The sequence below is a fragment of the Gasterosteus aculeatus genome, chromosome X (genome assembly GCF_964276395.1).
Source record: "Gasterosteus aculeatus chromosome X, fGasAcu3.hap1.1, whole genome shotgun sequence".
Taxonomy (NCBI): domain Eukaryota; kingdom Metazoa; phylum Chordata; class Actinopteri; order Perciformes; family Gasterosteidae; genus Gasterosteus; species Gasterosteus aculeatus.
The window spans coordinates 7,256,716-7,275,760 of NC_135698.1; the positions used below are offsets into that span (position 1 = coordinate 7,256,716).

Here is a 19,045-nt window from a genome sequence, read left to right on the forward strand (position 1 = left end):
CCTGTACCAGCAACACTCAACAATGATTGATGTGCTGAGAAGGGCCGGCTCTGCTGTGCCATTAACAAAAGCTAAGGAACAAAAACCGAAGTCAAGAACATGTCAGGCATTAAGAATTATTACATTTTATAATGACCACTCGGAGAGAGATGTTATGTGCTCGACGTAGCTGGACATGTTTCTCCCCCTGCAGGGATTCATTCCATTCATTTGTAATACTTGATTTCAAGCTCGAACGTACAGTATGTTCAGAAATTGTAATCTGTCATGTGTTTTGAGTACTAGTGTGAACATAAAGGAATAAAGCAGACGGTGAAACTCCTCAACGTCAAATAAGCAACAGGTGATTTCTGTTATAAATGTATCCATCAACCTGGTTCGTTTTGCATTTATGGGCATTCTTACCATTAACATGCAGCACGGATGTATTAAAGTAAAATGAATTTAAAATTTGTTATTAAATAAATTGTATCAGCAAAGTCGAAATATCCCTGTTTAACACAACCTTATGGAGGATGTAATACCAATGATACACACATATGGAATACAAAAAAACACCATTTTTCTCCTACTGCCTTCGAACTTAATTGCATCACATTCTCTTCCCATTAGATTCTGTAAAGGAGGAAAAACGACCCATATCATTTTTGAATTGAGAAAAAGAAAAAAGGCTCATTAATTGGAGGACGCGTGTATTCGTCTTGATATTACTTCTTGGTCACTTTTTTTTTTGCAATGTCGAACGAATTAATCCATGCAACACTGTTTCAAATCAGCTTCTGTTGTACTGTGAATTTACTGTAAAACGTTGACCGAGAATCCCTTTTTGATCTTTGATGTAACACTCTGAGACAGTGCAGACCCCCTTCAGGCTGAAAGGTTGAACCTTGAGCATGAGCGTTGTGTGCTTTAACTGAAGCAAACAAGCCCCTCCAGGAACACTTAATCCCTCACTGAAGCTCGGAGCGCCGTCTCTTTCATTGCACGAATGCAGACAAGCACGGCCTCCACAGCCAACAGCCAACTTTTCATCGCTTCACATCACACAGAGGATCCCTGACCTTATTTCAACATAGTTAGCTAGCTACCTAGCCAGCTGTCAGGAGTTCCCAGAGTCCACAGCTGAAAATCCATTTCAAATGAAACTCTAAGGAGACATTTCAGAGTCTTTCTTTTTTTTTCACCCCGGTCAAATGTTCAATATCTGTTTTCCCTGTAATAATCGGCCATCTACAGCTTATACATTAGACCAGGCCAACGTCGTACTGCTCTATCTCCTCCAGCGGCTCAAATGTCATTTTTATTTCAGCTCATTCAAGCACACGTGAACATTTTAAATCAGAGTTATTGTCGCTGGGTAACGTTGTGTGGCATGATGACAGGACGAGAACGAGTTTCCGAGCAACAGCGACAACAAGGGGGCAGATTTATTAACCAGGGTTAATAGCAATGTTCTCATCTAAAAATACCGTCACTGCTAAACTCATCCAGAAAACATATTTGAGTTACGGCTCATTGGTTGACTTTTACGGTTATCATCCGTTTATTAAACATTGTTTTAAATTATCTTAAGGGTTCTCTGTTTGACCGAAGGACACCGTCCTAAATCCTGACAAATACCGTTTCTGGTGCAAGAAAAGACTTCATTGAATACCTTGCTGTGGTGAATGACGGATGAGTCGGGGAATCGGTCAAATCAACAGTAGAAATAAATTACGTCAATAAAATTCCGCTTTAGTTGAAATCTCATCCATTAATTCCATTTCGGAAAACATTTCAGGCATCTTCGAAGCGACACAAGTGTGATTCTTGCCTTAATTCACATCCGACAGGCTAATGAAAGTCGTCCTGCGCTCAGAGGTTCAAGCATTTATCCGCCTCCACAGGACAGTTAAAGAAACAACCTGCTGTACATCAGGTCATGGATCCTTCCTCCCCTTCGGCCTGACTGGTGCCGTGGCCCTCGGGGAGAGAGTGCTGGCTGAACACGTGGCTGGTACTTCTGTGGTATTTGCCTTCTGGTCGGAGCAGACGTTTGAGAGACGTGCCACCCACTGAGAAGGCCGTGCCCATTCATCACGGTGATTACCAGTGGGAGGTCCGGTGTCGCGTCTCATCCGACGGTCTCCATTCGCCCTGGAAAAAACACGAGATACAATGTGGCATTGAAACCTCAGATCAGGCGTGACCATAATACACAGCTTTGGCCCTCAATAACTCTGTAACCCTTCTCCCTGGACCTTTTAGAAGTCGCACCCGCCTGCAGGCAGCTGAAAGCCTCTGAGGCCGTTTGCTCTGCACTCTTCGGTTCACAGAATTCGCCATGTGCACGGTGGAAAGTATCAGAAGGAGCTTGGCTGTGGAAAAGAGCTGTAGCTCTAAAGTGAACCCCCGGGATCCCTCGAGGAGGACAAAGTTCTCACCACACTCCTATTAAAATCAGGGTAGATTTAATTTGTTGAGAGAACTTAAGAACCGGTTACATTATTGCACTTCTGACGGGAGATCGTAAATGTGATGTTTCTCTGCAGCCAAATGAAATGAAATTCACTTCCAGAAGCGTAGGATATGATATGCAATAATATTTGTGAGTCCAACTGCGCATTCAAGGCTCAAGGTGAACCACGGGTGAAATAAGTCCCTTTAATTATGTGCACAATTTAGGAACTGTATGATGCAGCTCCTTCAAGGTAAAAAAAAAAAAAAAGATTAGCTTGACCAAGCTGCCAAATTCTTGAACCGTGCCTCACAACTGAACTTTTTTATGATCACTAATTCCTGCGTTAATGCTCTTACAGCAACAACGAGGTGATTCCTGCTGGCACAGTTTGTTCTTTCATTCCCCATGCCGCTGGAGCTCACGAGCTATTTATTTTGGCTTAAAGTTGCCGTGGAATTCATCGTAGAAAGCGGCGGGACTTACACATAACTTGTGAGCGGCGGGATCATTTTTCTCTCTGAAAATGGCAGAATGTTAACACTTTACTCACAGACACCCATTCTAAAGAGAAGGCTGTCACATTCTGGCTTTGTTGAACAATTAACGTGTGCTGCTGCACACATCAGACATCTGAAAGACTGCTGACTGCAGCGGAACTCAACAACCGTTTCAAGATGTTCGGTGCAGTTTGAGGTATCCTCTGCATGCTACGCTGACACGTGCTTTATTTCATCTCATTCGCCTCTTCTTTTTTTCGCCTTTTGGACACATACTTTATCTTTTAGCAATATAATCTCGATCTCATCATCCTCAAGATGACCCTATCAAATCCTTCTTGTTTGTGACAGACCTCAAGGTCGAACATTTTCATGTCAGAATTATGGCAGTAAATTCACTGTAGACAGCAAAAGAATGAGACAAGCAAGATATTTCTTTTTTTTTTTGGAGTTTAATTGTTAATAACAATCTTGCGTTATAACAATCCTGTTTTCAGATTAAGTTAAGCCAGAGCATGTTTCATTTCACTCATCCGCGCTCTGCCCCCGTGTATTTTATCGGTCACAAGATAAACTCGAGGTCTGTCTGATTTCAGGAATCTACGCAACAACTGATGCGTAAGATAAAATGTTCATCTTAAAAGCTACCCATGTTCATCAAAAACCATACCAAGAGTAAGAGACATGAAGCTCCTTCCATATTGTGAAATTCTGATGCATCATTCTCTGGAAGGGACCTTATCCAACAGGAAGAATGGAGATATACATGTAGTTTGAATCTGGTCTCTTCTGTGGGAGACAGCAAAAAGATCACAGCATGGCTTAAAAATGTCAGACCATTTATCCTAAAACAGGGCAGATTGAAAAAACACACTCAACTCATTTCTGCAAGGAGCATTTATCTTGATGTGTAGGCCAGAAAATAGGCATTTTTTTATAATTCATAATTTGACTTGTGGAAAGGAACTTGTGAAAACCCTAGATAGATAAGATAACGGTTTTACTTTGAACACGTCGTGGAAGAGCTTGAAAATAAAGCAGCTGAGAAACGGGAAAATGATTCTGCGGGGTTCAAGTGAGCTTTTATGAAATCAAAAGTATTTTATTGTAGGTCGAAAAGTGAATCCGGACCTTTAGATTACAGTTCATCAGGTTAGATATTAAACATTTGAATGCAGGTAAATGACCACTGGAGCCACACACTAGCTGGTTACACACATTTACGCTCCACTGGTGTCACTCCTTCTGGGGAAGTAATCAGAAGACGATTAGTGAGTAAATGTGAAAGTCTGCATGTTCCAAGTGAACACATGAAGAAACTCATAAAACAATGGGAAACACATGTTCCCACATACCTTTTTGGAAGGGTGTTACAGCAAGTGACTTACATGCAATATTTAATGGCATGAATCCAGTTTTAAGAGGGAAGGGAAGGGAAAGATACAAATCAATTGAAGATGTGTTCGTCGCAATAGAATCGAAAAAGGGCAACTGGCCTTGTGTCGCAAGAATGACAGTGCTGCATTATATCGCAACCAGGCTTAATATTCTGACCTCAGCGTGTCAGCAGACATCCTGTGAACAGATCGTGTCGTAGCAGACTTGCTTTGCATGTTAGGCAGACTAAAACGCTTCCAACTTGGCAACAGTCGGGGATCGGATGGTCACATGAGAGCAGGCCAACCATCCCCACGTCGTTGGAAGTCCTATTGGTGAGAACTCTCATTTCTGTACTGTAAAATGACTTATTATTCAGCGGGGAAAGCTTTAAAGATAGAAAAAAAAACGAAATCTTAAAAAGTAAATCTAAATCTAATTTTCCATTTCACATTTACTACAAGACACATTTGCTTTTCCGTCTAAAAATAGTGCATTTTTATGAACAACACATGCAAATCCATCACTCCTCTTACAGAAATGTGTGGTTATTAGAGGGGAAGAACTTGGACTATCAATTCATGAAATCATTCGCAGCACTTAGCAGCAATAAATTTACCACGACACGCTCCATCTCCGTATCAAGAGCTCATTAGTGTGGGCGTTTTGCCTGCGAATAAAGTCCACAGGTGCTGAGCGGGGCTCTTTCCTAGCAGTAACCTACTTTTGAGTGCCACCTAGAGGTTGTGATGAGAAACTGGAACCCCAGTGGTGGACCCATCAAAGGAAATTAAAGATGTAAAAACATTAAGTTAACAGCTGCATTTTTTCCTATTTAAATCTTTGATGGAGGTTCAAGAAATTAAAAAAAACAACTGTGAAGACAATCAGGCTAAAGTCTTCCTGAGGGTGTGACATAATAATCCTTAGACGTAATTAAAGCCTGAGTGCCAGATGGGACCCTCAAGGTGGAAATAAGAGCAAACACAAGGTGTCCTGGTTGTCGGAAAATGGCCGAAATGATGAGACTGTGTCGGAGACGACAACCCCTTAGAAGTCCTGCATGAAACTTTTTAAATGTTTGCCCATTTACCAAAGATTGCACCCCTCATAAATTAGTTTCCGTCTTCCCACACTCAGGCCCAAAAATGTGAATGAGTTCCTTAGTTTTCCTTGGCACAAAAAAAACGAGACTGAAGGCACTAAACGCCACGGATGTACAGACAACCAAAACCAAAAGCCAGACCCACAGCCGCAGAGACACAAGGCCACGGCTTTCAATCGTCAACATCCCGAAGGCGCTGGTGTACCTCTGATCAAAGCCCCGGAGAGCGATCCCGAAGGCCATGAAAGACCTCTGAAGAAGAGCCACGGATGACTCTAAGCCCCCCCTCCCCAACCACACGCCCTCCCATACTCGGAATGAAACCCGTCCAAGTGTGATGTCAGTCTTTCCAAGGCCTTCACCCGGGACAGTGTGGCGATACTGCTGCCCGCCAGTCTCTTCCTCGCTAAGTGGGCTCTACATTTCTCCCTCTCGGTGTGGTTGAAGTCGCTTCCAGAGGTCCCGTAGCGGTGAAGTGTGGCTTCCTACCACCGTGCACGCTTCGTTCAAGGTATCCCACTTACGGACACTCGAGGAGACAGTCAATGAGGTTCTTAAAAACATGTTGCTAGAAATACTTTGCTGCAAAAAAATATCACGTTGCCTAAACAACAGAATTTAAAACCAGCGGGATCAAACAGAGAATTATCACAACAATGTTCTTGCTGCCGTCTGCTTTCACTCATGTAAGAAATCAGTGCTTTTTCCGAAGACCATTACTTACGTCTCGAAGTGTAAACACATCTGGCTCTGAAATCTCAGCTGGAGCATCGCCTTGCATACATCTGTTTGCTGCAAATCAGCCGTTCCAAAACAACTTGACAAGGAGACAGTCGAGGCTCAAGGGTCCTCGTCCCGACCACACATGTGGAACACCCATGTCATTTCACTCCTTGAAGAGGGAATGTGCTGCCTCTGAGTTCTTACACCTGCTTGCCTGCTGTGCAATGGAGCAGACACATTTTTATGGGACATTATAAGACCCTTCAGCCTGTGGATTTCACCCACATGTTGCAAGACTGGGCTCTAGCTCAGCCTCGCTGTTTACTAACTAGACCACATCCGTCCAGGCGGACAGCATGAAACAGGTTGCAGTGCCATGGCAGTTTAATAAGTGTAATAACGACCTCTGAAAAAGTAACTGGTGAACATCCTGGTTTGTAGTGGGAGGGACAACGTACGGAAATGCAATTCATAACTTTCCCTGTACTGCACTCACCTGATGCCCATTGGTATTACAACTGCACAACAGTTTATTGTGGCTGAACGTGTTCAGATATACTAGTGAAGTAAAAAAAAAAACACCAGGTGGCCCCTGACAGGTACAGTAACGTTAACTTTATATTAACAATAAAGAAAGACAATAGCTTAAACGCCATATAACTAAAAGGGTGTTCAATTTGAATTGATTTGGACTGGCTTGTGCTCTATGTGGAAATTTTTTTAAGATGTTTCCAATTTGTCAGACCATCTTTACATCAGAGAACATTAAAGTCTGGCTCACAGGTCTTTCATTTCAGCTTCTGACCGAACAGAAGCGATTATCACTATTATTACTAAACTGAGACGGTGTAAAAGTAATGGTCTTGAGCAGTTCCCCACTTGTTTTTGTAGTTTTTGTATTTTTGTTTCCTGTTTATCCAGTTCAGCTTGTTTCATGTTTTGTCTGTAGCCTAAAACTCAAGAGTACTCAAACTAACAGTTCAGCATAATGTAATTGCAATGATAGTACCAGGTCTGCTTTCTCTATAAACCGAAAGCTTTATGTTGCAATTCGTTCTGGTTACTTTTTCACATGTTAAGACAAATGATGGAAGATGTTTTACTTCACAGACAGAAATACGTACAGACAGTGAATGTCACCCGTGTGTTAAAAAGAAAAATGAAACAAAGTCACTCGCCTCTCCCAAATAATTCAGTTCAGTTATCGCATTACTATTGTGTCCAAATCACTCCGTCATTCAGGAGACAGGAAAGAAATGTCCAGAAGCCTGCGCGTGGGAACTTCCGGGTTGGCGTTGCTATGGTCACCAACGATGACTTCTCCAAGCCCGTCCCCCTAAAGTTGTACGTCGTCTCTCAGTCAAATTCCTCCACTTGCACCACTTGACCCGTAAACAGTGATGTTTGCTGAAAGCGGACGCGGTTATTACAAACAAAGTCGCCGAATCACTCTGACCGGAACGTCGCGTTTCGTTCCACCGGTACGTAAAAGTTAACTTTAGCTCTGTCGCCGTTAGCGTAACGTTAAAGCGGCTGCGTTAGTCAAACGGGAAGTCATCCGTATCTTTATTTCAAACGTGTATTTAACTTACACAACGCGACAGTTTCAACAAGGTTTTATCCGACAGAGGAAGTTTCACAATAAAATAAAGTGTCACTGCGGGGAAGGAAGTGTGAACGTTAGCTTGTTGTTGTTGTCTACACGTGGAAGCAGCCGGACTGCTCGAATTGTGTTTACATTGGCTTGTGTGTGTGTGTGTTTTGACAGTTCCGGGTGTTGAGAAGTTGTTAACAGGTGACGGAAGATAAGTCCGCCACCGCGCCAGTAGCTACTGGCGGTGACGCGGATGTGGTCGATGTCGCGGAGTGGAAATTGTCTTAAACTCTCTCCAGGAAGTAGTGAGGTGAGGTGACTTTTTGCAACTTGGAGGTCACTGTTCAATTCCTCCAGACAAACACTCGCCCTGCCCAGATGTGTCGGCATGTGCTGGGTGATTTAACTTACCGTGAAGCGCTTTAAAAAACAAAACAAAACGTGTTGAAGTTAGTGTTGTTCAAAAGGATCCAACGATGTCTTCCACAGTGTTCAGCAGCACGGACTCAAATCATGAGGTGGGTTCAAGGACAGGCGTCCAAGCAGCTTCTTCTTATTGTTACTTTTTAAATGTTACTTTTGGAGGAAAAAACACAAGAGAAACCAACAGCATGCAACAACAACATCCACTGCGTTTTCTTTCTTAATCTAATACCACTGACATATACATTTATATTTATTTTACATATAAATGTACATTTTTAAAACAATAGCAGCGTTAATAGTGGCTTTTTAAAATGTATACCATTGATGTTGAAGAGTTGTGCAAATGAAGTGTTTCTTGCTGGTGGAGCTCAGATAGCTAACAGCTGTTGCGTGTCTGACACTAAAACCGATAAGGTTTGACACACGCAAAGCAGGCAGCTGCAGCATTGAAAGGTTTGTTCTTTGGAAAATGACAAATGCTTTAGTTTCAGTACAGAAATAATCTTCTAATTGATTGTCATGAGACGAAAATGTATTTTCCTTGCAGTAAGTATGAGTGTTTGATCTTGTCTGACGTCTTTTCTATTGTAGTGACGGGTCCTCAGCCACCTGCCTACACACTTACCATAAACCTCTCTGGCTTGAGGCCAACCGGACAGTGTGTCAAGGGATTAGACAGTATTATGCATTATTGTGTGGCTGAGGACTGTTGCTCGTTGTGGGTCGCTGACGTTCCTCGTCAGGGCCGTTCTGCCCGCAAGATGCTTTGCCTCAAACTTGCAATCATGCCTAGCAACTCTTATAAACACAAACGATATGTTTGCATGCCCTGTGAAAACCAAATATTTCCCTACGCAGTAATATATTTTTGAATGGTTATTTTATTATTGGGGTCCTGCACATCTTCATATGAATGACAGGTGCTTTATAAGCACATGATATTTGTGCCCGTGCTATAGTTCTAAAGTTCCTGTGTGTATTTCGTCTCTGAGCCGCTATTCACCTCCTACCTGCCTCTACGTTTCATATACATCTTTTTTTTTTTACCATTTGTTTGACTCATACCAGTCCCACACACTTGCGTGGGTCAACACGCACACACACACACTGTGACATTAATCGACTCATGGTGCACAGCAGCCTCCAGAAGGCAGTCGTCCACACCAGTGCACAGACAACGGTAGTCATCACAAAAGCCCACCGCTAACGGAGTTATCAGTCAATATTTCCGGGCTGGAAGAGACCCTCCTCGTCGTACCATAACTTTTGTTTCACTTTTTTGGGCTTTGCTTGTCAGATGGCATCAGCCTCAGCCAGGGCCATCGTCCCCGAAGATGAGGAGGAGGAGGAGAACAGTAGTTTTATTTTGGTGTACCGCACGCAGTGGGCCATATTTAACTGATAACGTGTGTGAGACATGACAAAAAAGTTCACAAGAACGAACACTAGTGTACAAACAGTACTGCATGATGAGGCTCACTAGCTGTATTTCATGTGAATGAAGGATTACCACCAACTCTAGTTTAAAAGAGGAATCAAGGTATTTTCCTTATAAACAAATTCAGTTATCAAATCTCTCAAGTCTACTTTGATGCAGCTGTTATTGTGTTATTTATGGAAACAAAGAAGATGCATCGACCTTTTTATAAACATTTATAGACTCAATAATGTGTTTTTTTTTTTTATAAACTACAAACATTTAATCTATTTTATTTCCTATTGATTTATTTTGGGCTGGAAGGAGCTGTACTTATTTAAACTGAAGGCTCTCCGTCTGTTTCTCTCCTAGGTTTCATCGACTAATTAAAGAGGCGGTTGCTAAGAGATGACAATCTCTGACATTGGTGAGAGTCTGATGTAGAGCAGCCCGAAGCTCGACTTCTCCAGGTCCTCTTCCCTCCACGCCTCCTGTCTGTTGTCGGCTCATGTGAAGCACGCGGGAAAAAACGCTCTCGAAGGAACAGACTGGGAAAAAAACGCCATGGCAGCTTTTACTGCTTGTGCCGCCGCCACAACGACCGCCGCGGTGGCCCGATCCGCATGGCGAAGGAAAGGAGGAGGAGGAGGAGGAGGAGGAGGCGGCGGCGGCGGGAACAAAGCGGGCAATTGTGAAAACGGGGACGTGGGACAGAACACTATCGGGGAGAAAACCCGGGAGTTTTTCCAGATGTGCGACATCGAGAACAAGGGCTTCATCACCCAACGTGACATGCAGGTGAGGTCGCTGACACAAGTGTGGCTGCCAGACTCTTTGTTGCATGTGAATGATAAAACTTCAATGGTGTAATGTTTGCTAGAATTACATTTAGGCTGTTTGTGCATTGTTTCCAACTTTAAATCCACACCTAAACGACAAAGTATCAGTGCAGTTAGGACAGATGTTTGGCATCCGCTTTGGGCTTTATTTTTTATTTTTTTTAACAGAAACAGCCTTTCATTCATTCACAATCAACGTGATGTGGAAAGTTGGTCCGTGCATTCATTAAAGATGCTGAGCAGGACATGTGCACCTCATTCAAAAGGGGCATAAAAGAGACACGCGGACCCCTTTTGTCAAGCAACTCCTCCACTCACATTGTGCAGATTCATTTGCCCCTCTGATATTCATCCGGTGCCACGGCGGACCCTTTGATGAGGCACTGATGTAGGCAGTACGGGAGCATAAATAAAGGGAGGGGAAGCTTTGATCTGGTCTACATGATAATGGCTTGGAAATTAGGCAGCGGTCCGGTCCTCCTCAATTCTATTCACGCGACTGTCTGCGCTGCAGAGGGAGATCTGTGCGCCAAAGCAGCGCTCGTCACTGTTCGTGCTACTAGTTCTCAAATGACTTTACATAAGACTTTACAAACACCCTCGACACGGCATCTTATTTATTTTAGTCACTCGAGTTTCACCCTGTGACCAACAGCACTATGGCTTTACAATTACACTGTTTGCTGACAACGATGTGTTCTGCCCCGATAACACACTTTACAGGAAGAGCTGATCTTCTGCGTCCCTGCCCTGGATTGTGTGGGACGCCTGGGTCAACATTTCACAGCAGTGTAAACACGGTGTAAAACGCGAGCTGCTCACCGAGGTGTGGCGGTGTTGGCTTTTCTGTTACTGTCATGGTCAGAAGGGAGGTTATGACTCTGTTGTGTGCCTTCGGATTGAATCTTCAGATACAGAGCCGCCGTCGCTCTTTTTGCTCTCGACTAGTATCCCTTCTTAAAAGGCTTTTGGCGGTCAATCATTAAAGACTGTAGCTTCACTGGGAAGAGTCCAGGTGTTCGACTGCACGGGTGTTAACATCCGGGGTTATTTTGGCTCCATCCATCTAGTTATGAAAGCGCGGACGACTGTTCTTGCACACAACAGCCACTGGGCTGATGACTGTTCTCATGAGTCTCAGGCTGTAGTTGTTATACCTACAATATTGTTAAAGTCCAGTTAATGACAGCTGTGTTTTGTGTCTATACGAATAGAGACTGACTGCCGAGCTGCCGCTCAGCGCGGAGGAGCTGGAGAACGTTTTTGTTACCCTTGATTCAGACGGCAACGGGTACCTGACGCTGAACGAGTTCTCCTCCGGCTTCAGTAGGTTTCGAGCCCCTTTTCTGCTATAAAGTTGTAAATCTGGCGTTTCCATTGTGCACTAAAGGTTTTGATTGTCGCTGCAGGCGAGTTCTTATTCGGCCGGAAGATTTCTTTCGCTGAAGGCATGGAGGAGGAGAAGGAGGAGGAAGAGGAGAAAGCCCGCAAAAGCCCAGCAGAGGTCCTCTACCAGAGCCAGTGGGAGGAGAACGAGGCGCGAGGAGGCGAGGACGAAGAGGAGAAGCACTTCAGCATGCTCATGGAGAGCCTCGGAGCCAACAGCGTCTTTGAGGAGTGAGTACGCCACGTGCGGCCGTCACTTATTGGCCGACCCGCGTCACACCTCTGCAGACGGGGCGTCCTTAACGTCCGCGCCTTGTTCCAGGGGACTTAACCTGAGACTACAATCAGCTGTGCACACTCAGTTGGAAGTTTCCACTGTCCTGCAAAGCTGTTGCTGTGCTTCCCCCTCTTCGCAATCTGTGCCTTGCCTCTGTAGTACATAAGAAAGGGACTGCGCGTTTGAGCCCTTAGCAATCGTATCTGACTCCTTAACGTAAAACCTTTCTCTGCATTGGCGTTTCATACAATATTCGATGGGCATTAGTAACTCTCACTGCGGTCTGTGTGGACGTTGCCATGTCCTGGATAATGACAGGATGTTTTGAAACGCATGAAGAGAATCTCCTTTAACAAACAACTCCAGCTCGATAAAAGCAAACAGTGGTGGACGGTGGAGGTGAATGCCAGACGTACACATCGTATTTGAACTTGGTTAGCTCGAGTTGACATTTCAGATCAGTTTGCGCAGCACTAACTGATGCTGACAAGACATTTAGGATGGGTACTATAAAGGTACTGTTAGAATGGCTTCCAGGGATACCTTTGACTTCCTTACCAAAGTCACTGGGACAGAATGCAGCAGAAAACCAGTTCCGACTAGAAAGTATTGGTTTTCTTTGCTGCAATAACAAGAGGATCCAAGTTTCGATGCAAGGAACATCATGTTCTTTTAGAAAGCACAATTATCTGGTACCTGAGCTGCTGCCTCTTTGTACATTTACGTGTTGGACTGAATTTCCAACCACGTCCTTGAATTTATTTTTGTCTCCTTAAAATCAAAAAAAAAAAAATTCTCGTTGAACACTGCTGCTTCATTCTGTCCCCTCAGTCGCGCTGAAGTGCGCAGTTTGTGGGCACAGCTCAGCCGAGACGAACCCGACCTTTTATCCAATTTTGAGGACTTCCTGGCCAGAGTGACGTCACAGATCAGAGAGGCCAACCAGGAGAAGAAGGAGATGGAGAGCGCCCTACAGAGGTCAGGGAGACTCGTAACTGGGGTCATTCAAAACCACGGTTTGAGTTCAAGTGCGTGGCTGTGGGCCGCCGCCACATTGCATCGTCACATTTCAGCTGTATCCGTACAGGAAGGCAGCAACACACGATGATCAGATCCAGCACCTTTATGAGGAAATGGAGCAGCAGATCAAAACCGAAAAAGACAGGATTGTGCTGCAGGTAAAAAAAAAAACAATCTCGTATGCAAGTCATTTTCTTCTGTTGCTAAATATATCAAATACTGCAACATCTGCTGCTTCTTCATCACACCTGCACTTTGTCCTCCCGCCTCCCGCTTTGATTCCCGCCACTTAAGGACTACGAGCGCTTCCTGTCTCGCAGTCAGGACCTGGAGCAGCAGTTGTCTGGTAAGGAGAGAGAGCTGGAGCAGCTCTTTCAGAAACAGAAACGGGTGAGTGAGCGAGAAGGAGCGCCGCAGTATTACACTACTACACACACACACACACACACACACACACACCCTTCCTCGCCTCAGTTATCCTGCAGGGAAATTCAGCCGTCAGAGCAAGACAACAGATAACAGAATGCTGTAAATGGGGTAATAAAGCAATTTAGTTCCACTGGGCCACAAACACACCTATTAAACTATCGTTGTATAACACAGTGAAAGATCTCTGAGGCCATTTATCGTGTTCTAACACCAAACAATAAAAACTATACAATTAGTCTAGTGTTTTGTGAGGTGGATAAGTTGGCTTTCCGACTATGATCCTGCTTTCTACGTGATCGAAAAACATATTTGACTGAGGGTCTAATATGAAATCATGCCTAATGTTGCCAGTGTTAATGGTGGGATTAAGGGACGACTTTATTTGCTGTCGGGTTGGTTGATCCACCATAAATATATATAATATATACAAGCAGCAAAAGTATTCAAATAAAGTCTCACAAAAGTTATATGGATGGTAAGGATGTCCAACTCCAACTTTTTTTTTTTTTCCCGAAAGAGCAGATTAGCATCTATTCGATGTTTCTGGTGTGATCTTTTTCTGCAGCAACAACAGCAGTGGCTTGCGTTGGGAGATACTGCCAGATGTTAATAGGTCGTGCCATTCTTCTTTCTTCTCCCAGCACTAACACCTCTAGTCATTAAGTCTCCTGTTTGCCAAGTGTTGGAGGAGAGCAGTAAAGCATTCAGTGTGGTCACAATTGCAACTCTCAGTGGCATTTGTTAAAGATGTTGATAGATTCACCAGCCGTGCATTTTCAGAGCTGAGAGTATAATGGACAGAGTTACTGGTGTGACTGTGTGTGCCACCAGCAGTCCCCCAAGGTCAGACATTTCTCTCTTCCTACACATAGAGCTGCAGGTTGTATTTATCCGCATGTGATCTGAGAGAGAATCCAGGGAGGTGTGATGCAAAACCATTCAAGTGAAACTCGGCACTGGTCTGTTTTTGTCTCCAGTTGGAGGCTGAGTGCCGGGAGCTTCAGAGTGACCAGCATGTGACCAAGGTGGAGAACGTGAAGCTGAAGCACAAGAATGACGAGTTGGCACAGGAGCTGGACCAAACCAGCCAGGAGCTGATGGTGGCTCAGGAGCAGCTGAATCTGCTGCAGGAGCAGTCCACGCAGCTTCACGAGGATAAGGAGATGTGAGATGCTCTTCTTTCGTCCACCATGACTCCTGCACTGATGAGCAACTGTTAAGCAACTTCAATTCTTGTTGCTTAACAAGTTGTGGTTACAAGCACATGTTTTTGCTACAAACCACAGTGATAAATGCGTTCTATCCCATTTTCATGAGTAGGTGCTGGCCGTGCTCTAAGCTACACTTATTTGTGTTGCTGGCTCATTAAGCATCATCTTCTGATGCTTATTTGTATAGACACCTATATAATAAAAGACCAGTCTGGCTGTATGTTTCCAATGCTGTGATACTGTATCTTGATAGGAATATGCTCTGCTACATATTTGCATATTTCCTCTTAATGTGTTTCATAATAAAGCATGAATCTGTTGTCCCCCACAGTGAAATATACAGACTGACAGAGGGACTCCAGCGAGAGCGAGCGAGCCTCCTCAAACAACTGGACCTGTTGAGGTTTGGACCTTGATGTGCAGCTGTTCTGGCCCCACTTTAGACGAAACAAAGTGCAATACAGACATAGATATCATGATTATGAAAAAGTAAGGGTTAATGTTAATGAAAATGTTCTCCCGCTCTCTTTAATGTCTTTATTTCTTTTCTATCCAGGGAAATGAACAAACATTTACGGGATGAAAAAGACATATGCTTCCAGGTAAGTGCCATTTATTTTAATTCAATTCAATTCAATTTATTTTATTTTGTATAGCCCAAAATCGCAAATTACAAATTTGCCTCAGAGGGCTTTACAGTCTGTACACATACAACATCCTCTGTCCCGAAACCCACCATCGGCACAGGAAAAAACTCTCCAAAAAATGAAAAAACCCTTCCAAGAGGGAAAAAAGGGAAGAAACCTTAGGGAGAACGTCAGAGGAGGGATCCCACTCCCGGGATGGACAGACTACAATGGATGCCATGTGTACAGAATGAACAAGAATTTTACTTTTTAAGTTCCCGATTTATAGGATTTGAAAAAAAAAAAAAGATGTTGGAAAGAGCCCAAAATAGCCATCTTCAAATGTTTGATTGAACCCTGAGCTCTTGCTGTAATTAAAGTAAAGGTGTTTTATTTCTGCAGAATCCATCGAATTCAAAGAAAAACCCAAGTTTGAAGCACGGAAGATCTTCCATCAATGCTTTGAAACACACAAGATCAAGTGTCTTCAGGAGGTGAAGCATCACACAAGCCTGCATTAGTAGTTCTGCTGTCATCATCTTAAACCTGCGTTGTTTCCAAAAGCACTGCACTGTGTGCTACAATGTCACTTTCTGTCTGCAGTGAGGATGACGAGGAGCTCACCGTCGGCTCTGTGAGGCACAACTTAACCAATGGGTCGTGCCTGGCCTCATGCACAGCCAACACAGGGGGCCACCTCCAAAGGATCATCTCCATCGAGGAGGACCACCTCCCATACTTGCTCCAGAATGACTGTCAGCCCCAAACCCCACTCCGGGAGTGTAGGGAGGAAGACGGAGCCTCGGACACCGAGGAGGAGCACATAGACTTGGTGATGAGCGATATTTACACTTCTGCCCAGCAGCAAGAACCAGTGGAGAAAAGTCCAACTCCCTCGTCTCCGAGGGGTCAGCCCGTTGGCAAGGAGACCAGCATAAATGTAAGCATGTAAGGATATCACTCTAAGTGCTGACGCGACGTCTTCCCATCGCCTCTGTTCACGCGTCCTGTTTCTTAAGGAGGAAGGCGGGCCCTCTCCGCCCGACCGCCTCTTCAAGATTGTCCTGGTGGGGAACTCCAGCGTAGGAAAGACCTCCTTCCTGCGGCGATTCTGCGACGACTGCTTCCACCCCGGCACTTCGGCCACTGTGGGTACGTATCGCGTTAGTTCATTCTTCAGGGTCCACATGCATATTGGTGTGTAGCTGGTGATCAGTGTTGTTGTGACGGTAGACAATATAAAATAAATAAATGATCTGACTAAATGACGTTCTTGTCTGCGTGTGCAGGTATAGATTACAGTGTAAAGACATTGGCTGTGGACAACAGCCAGGTGGCGCTGCAGTTGTGGGATACAGCAGGACAGGAGAGGTGAAGACCTGCACACATCAGAACATGTTTTACATGTTATATACTGCAACACAACAAAAGATCAATGTGTGTAGAAAACACTTCTTCTATTTTCCTCCCCCCCCCCCCTTCTGCTTCTGCAGGTATCGGAGTATCACCAAACAATTCTTTCGCAAGGCTGACGGTGTGGTTGTAATCTATGACATCACAGACGTGCAGAGCTTCACGGCTGTGAGACAGTGGCTGACGAGTGTGAAGGCAAGACCCCGTGTGCTTTGCAGAAATGCCACTAGCAGAACAAATCTTTTGGTGGAACTTGTGTTTCTGTGCAGTATTTTCTCTTCAGCAGGTTGGACGGAGTGGAGTCCGAGTGGTTGCGTGTTTTGCAATGTAGTACGGAAGCATCGGCTGTCTGGTTTCCTACTGCGGAGCCTACAGGGGAGCTAATGCTCTTTTAAACATCTGTAATGTTTGATTTTTCTTCTTTCCCAGGAGGGCGCAGGCGAGGACATCCCCATCATGCTATTGGGAAACAAAACGGACAAGGATGCCGGGAGACAAGTTCAGAAAGGATTGGGGGAAAGACTAGCCAAGGTCTGTTTGTGTGTTGTGTTGTGTGCTAGCAGACCAGTCAGTGTCCAGCCAGTGTTTGTTTTCTTAGTTATGAATGAAAGAAACGTGATTACTGTATAGAGAGAGTTTCAGTTCCTTTTTGGGAAGCAACCTCATCTCATTCGGATTCATTTTTATGCTTTTAGTTGTTATGGTGATTAAAAATCCGCATGCATACTGCGAGATTTGTTTCTATTTTCTCATTGGTAAAGATTTGGCTTTCACCCTGATCAATGTGCAAAAAGTTGAAACATGTCCACCGCCTTTCCAGGACTGCCAGATGACGTTCTATGAGTGCAGCGCATGTTCTGGACAAAATGTGATGGAGTCCATGATTCATTTAGCAAGGTGAGCTTTTGTGTGTGGCGCTTAGGTTCAATATGTCTCTGGTTATGACACACAGGGGACACACAGCAGCACGTCCCACCAGAACGGGTTCACGTGTTAATGCCTCATTGTTGCCCTCAGAATTCTAAAAGAGCAAGAGGACATTGAGAAGGAGAAGACGGTTCAGCTGGTCGGCGATCCCTCAGATAAGAAAAGATCGTGCTGCTGACAGCGGAACAGCTGACACACACACACACATTAGCACTACCCTTTACTGAGACCACATGACGACACGTTAACCAGAATGTCAGCACAACTGTTTCTCACGCAGTCAAAACCACAGCTATATATGTACGTTCTGTCTCACAGATATTAATGCATTCTTCAAAACCGTTCACTCTGTTTACTCAAGATGTTCAGTTTGAAGAGAAACCTATTAACTGTATTTGTTTAGCTGAACAGCTGAACAAATGTTAGACAAACTGAGCCCATTTTCAGTCAAACTAAGATCTTTTCTTATTTTTTAAATGTACAATTTATAGTCTGACTGTCTCTCAAATATTTATTCATCCTTTATCTGCACATGTGGGCTTTTTACTCCACATATTTAAGTATTCAGTCAGTGTTATGTGTATATTTTAGCTGTTTTAGCTTCTTTACCTTTTGTAAAAATGCATGAAATGGACCTAAAACAACAACGGTGTTGGAAACACTCCCTTGGTGAAGCCCTGTGTGTGTTTTAAGACTGTGTCAGAGGTGTCGATTTCACTTTTAGAGCTAAGATTGGTTGTCATAGTGATATCATTACAGGATATGGGTTCTTTCACCTGGTGGACAAAGTACAAAACAACAACTGCATCACAATTCCAAAGCAATCTGCTTATGTGTTTTGTCCAATGATTTTACAAAAGTTTGCTCTATTTAAATTAATAAACACTGAAAATAATTATATTCAAATGTAGCATTTGTTGTAGAACTGTCATGTTGGTACTTGCAGCATTTATTCTTGCAGCATTTTGTCCTATTCGGCCACGTTATGTTTGCCTTGTTGGGTAATTCTTTTGTTGCTGAAGGTTGTTGTTTTGGTTTGGGGGGTTGGCTCAGTCATTTGTCTAGAAAAGACAATTCATTTTTCCCAAATAGACCAAAGGATGTTAATCACCTGCCTCTGTGCCAAGTATTTTATGTAAATGGTGTCAGTTTAATCTGCTAGTTATCTATAATGTGTCACAGCCAGCTTCATAATACAAATGTTTTCGTAAATATTCCACCATTTGATATTGCACTAATGCTCCACTTCTGCCAGTGTCTTGCATATCATTTTAATGTATATTAGGAGGGAAATACAAAAAAAGGAAAAAAATAAATCATTGTTAACGTCAAAATTGT

The 19,045-nt window shown here is 43.8% G+C and overlaps 1 protein-coding gene across 3 annotated transcripts; it reads left to right on the forward strand.

Annotated features, from left to right (window-relative positions):
* Nucleotides 1-7,399: 7,399 nt before the first annotated feature.
* Nucleotides 7,400-19,041, forward strand: LOC120809352 (EF-hand calcium-binding domain-containing protein 4B-like). Of its 3 annotated transcripts, none has more exons than XM_078082018.1 (19): nucleotides 7,400-7,623; nucleotides 7,911-8,046; nucleotides 9,952-10,377; nucleotides 11,633-11,744; nucleotides 11,828-12,035; nucleotides 12,913-13,059; nucleotides 13,169-13,259; nucleotides 13,396-13,491; nucleotides 14,508-14,695; nucleotides 15,073-15,144; nucleotides 15,298-15,343; nucleotides 15,770-15,861; nucleotides 15,971-16,307; nucleotides 16,387-16,519; nucleotides 16,657-16,738; nucleotides 16,861-16,975; nucleotides 17,210-17,311; nucleotides 17,601-17,677; nucleotides 17,798-19,041. In XM_078082018.1, the coding sequence occupies exons 3-19, from the start codon at nucleotides 10,144-10,146 to the stop codon at nucleotides 17,883-17,885; spliced, it is 2,220 nt and encodes a 739-aa protein (XP_077938144.1). In that variant the 5' UTR covers nucleotides 7,400-7,623; nucleotides 7,911-8,046; nucleotides 9,952-10,143; the 3' UTR covers nucleotides 17,886-19,041. The 3 variants fall into 3 exon arrangements, with proteins under 3 accessions (XP_077938144.1, XP_077938145.1, XP_040019017.2); XM_040163083.2 differs by having other exon boundaries at nucleotides 7,434-7,623; nucleotides 7,911-8,254; XM_078082019.1 differs by lacking the exon at nucleotides 7,911-8,046.
* Nucleotides 19,042-19,045: the final 4 nt, after the last annotated feature.

Excerpts from the sequence above, each read along its gene's own strand:
- LOC120809352 (XM_078082018.1), top strand. The coding sequence starts at position 10,144 with ATGGCAGCTTTTACTGCTTGTGCCGCCGCCACAACGACCGCCGCGGTG. Across the intron at positions 10,378-11,632 it reads TCACCCAACGTGACATGCAG|AGACTGACTGCCGAGCTGCC; the intron begins GTGAGGTCGCTG and ends CTATACGAATAG. Across the intron at positions 13,492-14,507 it reads TCTTTCAGAAACAGAAACGG|TTGGAGGCTGAGTGCCGGGA; the intron begins GTGAGTGAGCGA and ends TTTTGTCTCCAG.